The sequence below is a fragment of the Pseudoliparis swirei genome, chromosome 11 (assembly GCF_029220125.1).
Source record: "Pseudoliparis swirei isolate HS2019 ecotype Mariana Trench chromosome 11, NWPU_hadal_v1, whole genome shotgun sequence".
NCBI classification, from domain to species: Eukaryota; Metazoa; Chordata; class Actinopteri; order Perciformes; family Liparidae; genus Pseudoliparis; species Pseudoliparis swirei.
Window position 1 is genome coordinate 770829 of NC_079398.1, and position 9845 is coordinate 780673.

General features: G+C 39.6%; 2 protein-coding genes across 7 annotated transcripts in view; one reads left to right on the forward strand and one right to left on the reverse strand.

The window, feature by feature from the left end:
* The window catches only part of myo6b (myosin VIb), a 41124-nt gene extending 36238 nt beyond the window's left edge, over window positions 1-4886 (reverse strand). Inside the window, exons 1-2 of one of the 4 annotated variants that reach the window (XM_056425536.1) lie at window positions 4649-4875; window positions 1322-1469 (exon numbers count right to left, since the gene is read on the reverse strand). In XM_056425536.1, the coding sequence (XP_056281511.1) occupies window positions 1322-1438 (117 nt within the window). In that variant the 5' untranslated portion in view covers window positions 1439-1469; window positions 4649-4875. Of the gene's footprint in view, window positions 1-1321; window positions 1470-3839; window positions 3907-4648 lie in introns of those variants that run through there. The other 3 variants (XM_056425538.1, XM_056425537.1, XM_056425539.1) reach the window with 3 other exon arrangements.
* Window positions 4887-6183: 1297 nt separating this feature from the next.
* On the forward strand, window positions 6184-9473 carry colec11 (collectin sub-family member 11). Of its 3 annotated transcripts, none has more exons than XM_056426540.1 (7): window positions 6184-6310; window positions 6753-6894; window positions 6998-7069; window positions 7488-7559; window positions 7657-7710; window positions 7836-7931; window positions 8072-9473. In XM_056426540.1, exons 2-7 carry the CDS (start codon window positions 6777-6779, stop codon window positions 8479-8481), a joined length of 822 nt encoding a protein of 273 aa, XP_056282515.1. In that variant the 5' UTR covers window positions 6184-6310; window positions 6753-6776; the 3' UTR covers window positions 8482-9473. The 3 variants fall into 3 exon arrangements, with proteins under 3 accessions (XP_056282515.1, XP_056282514.1, XP_056282516.1); XM_056426539.1 differs by having other exon boundaries at window positions 6187-6310; window positions 6748-6894; XM_056426541.1 differs by having other exon boundaries at window positions 6197-6310; window positions 6748-6894; window positions 8090-9473.
* Window positions 9474-9845: the final 372 nt, after the last annotated feature.

Sequence of the window (9845 nt, forward strand, 5' to 3'; positions counted from 1 at the left end):
CATTACATTACATATACACTACCGTTCAAAAGTTTGGGGTCACTTAGAAATGTCTTTATTTTTCAAAGAAAAGCACTGTTTTTTCAATAAAGATAACATTAATCAAAAATACACACTATACATTGTTAATGTGGTAAATGACTATTCTAGGTGGAAACGTCTGGTTTCTAATGAAATATCTCCATAGGTGTATAGAGGCCCATTTCCATCAACTATCACTCCAGTGTTCTAATGGTACATTGTGTTTGCTTATCGCCTTAGAAGACTAATGTCTGATTAGAAAACCCTTGTGCAATTATGTTAGCACAGCTGAAAACAGTTATGCTGGTGATATAAGCCACACAACTGGCCTTCCTTTGAGCTTGAAGTTTGAAGAACAAAATTAATACTTCAAATATTAATCATTATTTCTAACCTTGTCAATGTCTTGACTATATTTTCTATTCAATTTTCAATTCATTTGATAAATAAAAGTGAGTTTTCATGGAAGACACAAAATTGTCTGGATGACCCCAAACTTTTGAACGGTAGTGTACTTTAACAGTGCAGGGAACTCTTATCAGAGAAGCAAAGGCGTGTCTGAATAAAAGATTAAGAGTAATGTCAAGCTATAAAACTTAGTAACAGAGATATTTTGCATCGTAATGCTAATAATGCTTGCATTGCATGTAGCTGCCCCAGTGCCAGGCCCCTGTGTTGTACTTGATGGCCCGCTGACTTCAACTTAATGACCCGCTGACTTCAACTTGCCGAAATGTCCGCGGTGAGAAAGGTCTCTATATTAGCGGGAGTGAGAACACGTCAAAAGAAACGAACGCAGAGTCTGTTGTAAACATCAGAGGCCGGCTGGCTGGGGACTCAGGTGTAACAGGTGGCCTGTACTTCTAATAAGCAGCGCTCCCTCGAGGCAACACTATCAGCGCACCTGCTGCTGCTCTCTTTATTTATTCATGCCTCCGTACATGTGGTCTCTCGTGTTTCTCACATTTTACACATTGTTGAGCTAACGCCTCTCCACCTAAAATCCCACTTTAAACAGACTGCGATTAATTACAGAAAAAAAAGGCGTATTAATTTCTTCCACATTGTGATGCAATTCTCGATGAAATGTGTTTTAATGTGCTTATAGATGCATATATTTGTGTATGTTGTGAACACCCTCCTGGGATTAATGCAAACGACATGAACCGTGCAATGAATAAGCAGTTTTCATATCACAGAGCAACATGGGAAACCAGCACCAGCCCCTCAAGCCTTTCCCCAGTAAGACCCGCTGTGCCTGTAAAGGGAAAGTAAAGTGTGTCTGTGTTTTATGACCCACCTTGCCCTTCTGGTTCAGTGGTTCTATGGTGAGCGCGTCGGCTCCAATGTCCACGATCATCCCCAGCTGGAACCCATCGGCAGGGTGCGGCGCCCACACTGGCTTCCCGTCCTCCATGGCTCACCTCCAGTCCAGCACTAGCACACAACTGGGAGAGGGAAGGAGACAGAAAGGTAACGAGTAAGGGAAAGTGCACATGTGGCTTAAAATATATATGTTAAGAAGAGTACTGTTTGGTTTTATGGTTGAGCACATTATCCTAATTTGCATGGCAGTATTTTCCTAAATCCCTTCTTATCCCTTCATACCAAACACACTCCTAAGTACAGAATGAAAATCCTTTTCAGAACATCATCATATCTTGTAATGCCTATAAACATGACCTTTTACTTGACATGGCGACTGAGAGATTTCTGAGTTTTTGAGTATAAGTGAGACAAAAATAAAAGATGAGAATGATTTTATTGTCAAACTGATCTACAGGGGCCTTCCTCAGTCATTTGCATGATGTGTTCAGGGCCCGGCGAACTGCTGCTGTCTGCTTCTCTTTCCATACACCTGTCTTTCCAATTACTGATCTTGTAAGAGAGGATTTTCTACTGGCACATAACCAGATTCCTGACCTCTAGTGAGGACAACACTACCCCAAGTGACCTGACATACAGAAAACGGCCCGGCCAAACAATCCAGTGAGAAGCATCTCAGGTCTGTGGGAATTAGTTTGGACTGTGCAGAGTCCAAGCTATCAAACTATTTCATGACATTTGAGGGTACAATATTTTTAAGTCGTGTGTAGGTATTTTTAGCCATCTGGTAGCGGGTGTCATTTGGCAGTCAAACCAAAACAAGAACATATTGCTGGCTGACTCTTTCGAGCACTTTTATATTTTGCCAAAACGACCAGCTTTATAGATTCAACCCGATATTAAAATGGTACAACTTTATTCTGTAATTGACAGCAGCAGTTGGACTGAGGCAGATATCGAGGACAATAGCTTTGGTCTGAATCTGGTTCCGACATGATCAGAGCATCAGTCAAATGTGTACTTTCGCATGCGGGTCATTACTGGTTCTTGACATTTAATCCTGCAAACCCAAAGTTCTTCAAAGAAAAAGTGCTGACAATATGCCAGAGTATCCCATTAGCTTCAGGGATTGGGGTCAAACGTCAGAAAGGACAGGTGCTGACATAGCCTTCAGCAACAGGTACATCAATTCATCACAATGTGCTCCATCCGAGGAAGAGATTGGAGGTGGCGACCTGTAGTGACCGTCTCATTGCTTTTAGGCTGCACCACAATGATCTCGCATTATTCAAAATGTTCTGTTCTATAATATTTGTGGTGTAGCTCAGTTGACCAGAAACTTTCTGAATATCTGATTAATGATGCTGTATCATAACTTATTTGCAAGAATAGGCAACCATTTCTGTATCACTAAACAAGAGATGGATTCTTGCATGAAAGAGATGACAGTAATAACCACAATCAGACTTTTACAGCTTTATTACATCAAGTACGTCATGTCGGGCTAATACAACTCCATCTGGCTTTTCTCAAGACGCTACAGCAACTTCCAGAACTCACTCACTTTGAGGACGTTGTGACACAAGGCTCCGATCGTAAACCTATTCAAATGGAGATATAAGCTGTATAAGTTGTTGGAAAGATGGTGCCCGGCAAAACCATGAGGCTGTATCTAATGTGTTATTTATGCAGAGGAGTATACAGGTACAATTTTAACAAATTAGGGTGATTTGGAGATCGCCTGTGTACTGGTGCTAATGCATAAGATGCAAGTGTAAGGACGTATTAAATATTCAATAACATATTTATGTATATATAAGGATAAACAAATGACAACTAAGTTTTCATTCATTCGATCCTTAACAGGAGCAGATGTTACCAATGCTTCAACTAAAAGTGAATATAATTATTGTTGTTTACAATAGATGTCTCTGTCCAGGGCGGACCAACAAGGCCAGAAAAAGAGTAAACACTTCAAAGAATTCTCTGATAAGCAAGATTCTTCTTCTTGAACCTAGTTAGTAGAAAGTTTAAGTCAATACAGAAATCTAATTCTCCAACATTTGCCAGAGCTGGCTGCAACAGGTGAAAAGGCTCTTTCTGTCACTTTAAGAAACGTAGGCCGCTTGGATGCCATATTCACAATTAGAGCGATGGTCATTTGATGATCAAACACCTAAACCACATTCAAACATAAATAAGCAGCAGGTTTAAAAATGCAGCAGGAGGAGGGAGGATAAAGATTACTTTGCCCAGTCTGTTATCTTCAACCTTCAAGTGTGAGATCAAGGCTATGTGGGATCTTCCAGAAGGTCTTTTTTTCGATGACTGATAACAACACAGCTTTCCCACAGTTCCATACTTTTGCACGTCTAATTACAATATGTCCACACGGGAAATAAGATCAGTTCAAAACTACATGGCCATCAAATACCTAAATGAGTACACAAGTAGCCTATATACTTCAAAATAAAGATTAAATCTATACTTACAATAGGTGTCATACAATACAACAAGAGCAGTCTATGAGGATCGACTGCCGACTCCGTTCCAAACACAGCAACTGTCTTCGTAATACACAGCAGTGCTCACTGTACCGGGAGCTTTGGGATTCTCATGCTTCATTCAAAGCAAATCTCAAAACAATCTTGTGTATCACTTATGGAGACGTCTACATGACTGATTTTAACAAAACAGAGAGCAGTCCCTCGTGAGTAAATTTGACTCTGCGGCCCTAAATCCTCTTAGTATCTGACTCTAATCCAGACAGTGAGGTGAGTCGCTTCAAGTCGTAATCAGTTGGGAGTCAATGCTAGTCAGAAAGGTGCGTCTTGTCCCATGAAACACAGAGATCCATGCAGTACAGAGAGAAGGAAACTACCTCCACATAAGTGGACACTGGCTCAAAGTGAAGCAGGACACACAAGCACGCCTCTTGTTTCCTGCCTCCTGTTTCCTGTTCCCTACCCTACCAGGCAAAAGGGGAAATGGAAAATGCATTGGATATCAAAGACAGGTCAAGAGGATGAACAGAGATATACAGCAGAATGAAGCACACAGAGGAGATATCATTACATATCAACGTCTTCTGTACAAGACACTAATTGTCCAAAGTAAATACCAATGCAGGCAAATGTTGCGAATAATTAAATTAAAATACAATCAGGAAACGCAAGAAAACTACAGTAACTGTAGACTACTCCCTCCATTCCCATACTTGTAAAGATGTTACAAATGTACTCCTAAATAAATAAATAACCTGACCCCTCTAAAATAAAATAAAAGTTAGACTAACACTTACGTTCAGGGGGTCAAATGTACGACGAGGGCGACGGGACTGGGTTGTAAGTCCCTCATGTGTTGGTGTAGTTGTAATAGTGCTCCAGCTTTCAGTCCTCTTTCCCGGGGAAACACAGGTCGGACGGAGCTGCGGGCTGTCTGGAGGACTCGGTGCTCCGGTGGGCATGTGTGACGTCATCCCGACAGTTACCGCTGAAGGTGCGTTGAGGTGCTGCTCGTAAGATCCTGTGTCAGGTTGTTTTTACTCGCAGTATTCAAGTCCGAACGCCCAAAAAACAGGACTTAAGGCATTGGGAAAATGAATTAGTATTTAATATCATCAACACATTTCCAAACCTGCACCCCCCACCCCCCACCCCCCTCGTAGAAAAATAAAATCAACAACGCTGTGACGTTTAAACCCTTTAATTAACCAGTATGCACGTGACTTTGTTGTAACATAATAGCCTAGATGCGTTTTTCAGTAAATCAATGTGAGGAACATTTATACTCATTGTCATAGATTAGACAGTTTGTTGTTGTTGTTTGATCATAACAGTGGAGATTGAGGATTAATTGAGCGCGCTCCAAACTTTCAATCCAATGACTGCAATGAAAAGACAGCACATGTTGCCTTGAGAGTCATGAATAATTCAGAGGCAGGTAATCTAAAACTTTTGGGGGGATTTTTGAAGGAGACATTTAATCCACCTCTGAAAGCCACCACTGGGTTTTTAAATCTAATTAGGATATTCGATACTCCTGCATTGGACAATATCGAATTACTAACTTTAGATGACAGCATGTAAACACTAACAAGTTTGCTCATTTAAAAGTTGATATTTGCTTGACGTCCTAAATAAGAAACACGACAAAGACGAGCCCCTATTTGCTTTATTTATTCATTTACAGGAACACATTTGGATTTAAAGTCTAGAAACATAGATATATAACATAATGTCGGTTAGAATTACAGTAACTAATATAATCATAAAAAGATGAATGATTGTACATTTAAGACCCTGGCCAGTGGAGGTTTCACTACTTCACTTGCATGGACAATGGCTCCCTCACGTGGTCACAAAGAGCAGATCTGTATCTGAAGCTGTATCCCAAACCAATGAACTTGTTTACAAGTGGGTAGAGAAGAAGTAAAAGAAGAGAGGGGATATGCACTCTGGGAAAACGATAGTAGCAGAAATGTTATAAAAGCATTGTATTCATGTAACATCTCAAATGCTTAGCTTGGATGACTCGTGGACATGGAATTACTGTTTAGGCTGGAACATTTTACAGAATAGATTCAACTCCTGTGCCATTGTTTTAATCTTTTCAAACCTTGTTAATTTGTCATAAATTAAAAAAAACATGACATGGTAGACATCGCAGACACTTTACAAAAAATGCTTTTCTAAATACCTGATAGAGCTTGAAGTTGAGTGAGTGTATTCATCGAGCCCCTCTGCTGTCAATCACTCCACGACTTTCCCAGCCAATTATCTGTGGCGCACCAGCTGCTTTGGACTTTATCTCTGAACTGTTTACACATTTCCTATCACACACATTCTGTGGTGCCTGTGAAGGAACATGAAATGAGTCTGTAGGACCACCAGTGTTCAAAGCGTGTGCAAGTCTTTGCAAGCTGGCTATACTTCTCCACTTTTGTCTGGAAGCACCTCTGCAGGTAGGCAAGCTTTTATAACACAGTGTCCTGTTAAACCCCTGATAAGTATTGCTTTTTCTCAGGGGGTTGTTGATTTAAAAATACATTGCAAAGTTTATAACGCAAATAATTGTTTTTGGGGTTAAAGCACCTGTAATTCTGTATGTTGCATACATTCTTAATTATTTCTATAGGTATTAATTCATCTAGAAGATTCGTAAGCTATGGATTGGATTAAAATAATTAATTTCTTTCTTAAACTATGGCTTCAAATGTGTGGTGTTTTTGTTTCAACTTCCAAATGTTTCAAAGAAAAAATAAATTGTGCTTTTTTAAAGTATTTTTTTGATTTATTAAAAGTAATACAATGGGAGGTTCACTAATAGCAGTCGGGCGTGTTCTCTCAGGAATTCATCAGCCTGCAAACTAGATGATTTGATCCTCTCTTGTTCCCTCAGTATAGCCCACCAACCAGCCCTGGTAAAGGATGATAGGAGAGAAGCTGTTATTGCCCATCATAATAATGTCTGTGCTGCATTTTTCATACGGACAGCACATGACAGAGGAGTCCTGCACTATTCAGCTCCTTATCCCTGGCCTCAAAGGCAAGTCATTCCACATACTTGCATTGACACACCATATTGAACTAATATAATCTGTCTTCATAATATGTCTTTCTTCTCTTTATTATTTTGTTTTCTGCAAAAGGAGAACCAGGGGAAAAAGGTCAGAAAGGAGCACCGGGAAGACCAGGAAGACTTGGCCCTTCCGGAGAGACTGGTATTGAATATTTTTTTATTTCTAAACATCCACACTAAACGCATCTCCTCCACCAATAAGCTGAAACAAAACCAAGAACAACTGGGGTAAAGATCACATTGCTTGGGCTGATGTACTGTTACATCACTACCAGGCCATCCAGAGATGGCCAAGTGTTTACATTTGGGTGAGAGGTTGGAGGAGGAACGATTTGGAAGTTTACTGCTGTGGACAAGTGTTTACTGAAGACCTTAATGAGGAGTAGAGAGCCTGAGACTGCATTTTAATTATGTATCAAGTTTAATCATTTCAGTTATTATTTTTTCATTGACAATTGTTGGTCTTTAAAGTTGCAGAAATGAGAAATATGTGGCTTTTTTAATTAGATATCCCATTAACAAAATAATTATTGTATAAAAATAAATCGCTCTCTTTTCAGGTCAAACTGGAATTAAAGGTCAGAAAGGCTTAATGGGGCGATATGGAAAAGTGGGCCCAAGTGGAATGAAAGGTAATCATAACATACAGAAATGTACTTCACATAGTTCATTAGGAACATATATATATTTATATCTTTTTTAAATTTAATATTACATTTCATATCCCAGGGGTAAAGGGAGACATGGGGGATCCAGGCTCAAAGGGCCCCAATGGAGAACCAGGTGATTTTACCATGTTATTCAGTTTGTCTTACAAATTATTGCCAGATTAGGGAAATACATTTGGTGAAATTTGAGAGATAATTACGACGCCTGTGTGGTAATCCCCCACATTGTTGCCTTATCAGGTGTTCCGTGTGAGTGCACTCCAATGAGGAAAATGATTGGAGAGATGGATATTGTCGTGGCTCAGCTCTCCTCTGAACTGAAATTCATCAAAAATGGTAGGATTTTAGGATTGTTTTGTGTGCGTTTTTGAAAAAAACATCAGTTGTTGCATTCTCGCTATTACTTCACTTGTTGTCCTGCAAATTCATGGCATGTTAATGTGAAATTTATAGAAATACAAGTGCTCATTTTACAGCACTGCCCTCCCCTGCAGCTGTTGCTGGCATAAAAGAGACAGACAGTAAGGTCTATCTGTTGGTGAAGGAGGAGAAACGCTACTCCGACGCGGAGGTCTATTGTCAGACGAGGGGAGGGCACCTGGCTATGCCCAAAGACGAGGGCTCCAACGCGGCCATCGCAGGTTACATAACCGAAGCGGGCCTGAACAGAGTCTACATTGGCATCAATGACCTGCACCACGAGGGTGTTTTCACCTACGTGGATCTCTCTGTCATGACCACTTTCAGCAGATGGAGAAAGGGAGAGCCCAACAATGCCTTCGATGATGAGGACTGTGCTGAGATGGTGGCCTCTGGGGAGTGGACAGATGTGGCGTGCCACCCGACCATGTATTTTGTTTGTGAATTTGACAAGGAGAGTGCCTGAGTTCAGTCTGCACATGATGAAGCAAAGGTTGGATTGAAAGGTGTACATAGAACGAGAGAATGTCATGCAAGTTGAGAAAACTATATTTTGTACTTCCTTTTTACTTTTCTTTTTCTTAACTAAACATGGCATGCATTCTTTTTATGAGAATCTACTCATTTTAAGTGCACCCTCAATCTCATAGACTCCTTCGTGTTTCAAACAGTGTGCACAGTAATGTATTCAGTTTTTATGTAATGCAAACTATCCAATGAGCGATATTTGCAAACAGGACCATTAATAAACAAGACACATAAGAAAATGTATAAGTCTGTAGTTTGGGCATAATATATGAAATTAAAGATGTCTGTGTGCTGTTAATCCTAAATAGGAAAACAATATTCATTCTATATTCATATTCTTATTATAAGTTATATGTTGATCATCTTAGAAAAAAATAACATGTCTGGGCATGTTCCTCCCCTGAGCTGGCTACATTTATCTGCAGCAGCTGAACCAAACCCAGCGGGGCAAGACTCCACCCAGTGGACAAAGATAGTACTGCAGTGTAACAAACTGTCACACTGAGATCTAACATGAGAGTGTCCCAGTAAACCATGACAGCGTGAACCAGTCTGAAGCAGCAACACATTCAGCCGTTAATCAGCTTTATTATTTACACGTGTGTTTTTCTTACTGTAAAATATATTTTGTAAAAACAGATGCTCCTGTTTAAAAGATGTATACACATTGTGCACGCTAAACATTTAACTTGATTATTATTTGTTACGGGATGTTTATTTTCACTAATTGTTGGAGATTATTTGATATTCATATTTTTGGGGAAATCCACTAAGAAATGTATAAAAATCTGATGATGTGGACGAAACACATTATACAGAGTTAAATTAAAATGGAAATATTTGCTGTGTAGGCCTATTTACTTTGTAAAAATAATGCATTCTCTAAACGCAAATAAGTTTAAAATAATAATAAACAAATTACCAAAAATACGACATATCTCTTGGGTTATAATTACATTTTCATGTTTGAAAATCCTCCACGGTCTAGTTGTGTGGTTAATAGAAGTTGTCTTGCAGCCCTGGCTGCTATTGTGTTTTAAGATGGGCATTATATCCTATTGAGTCCCTCTAAGAAGAGGAAATTGAATATGCATGATGCAGTTCTCCCAATAAAACACCGGAGCAGTCCCTTAAGAAATGAATAATTAATGCTGAGATGAATTATGCATTTAATTGACCAGGAGTTGTCTGGCACAGACCAATAAGAGGCAATTGTTGTTGGTGCAATCTCTGGTTACCTTTGTGGTAAACAATTTGGACAGCTCTTTCTAACACTGGAAGATAATCTGTGGTGAAAAAAAG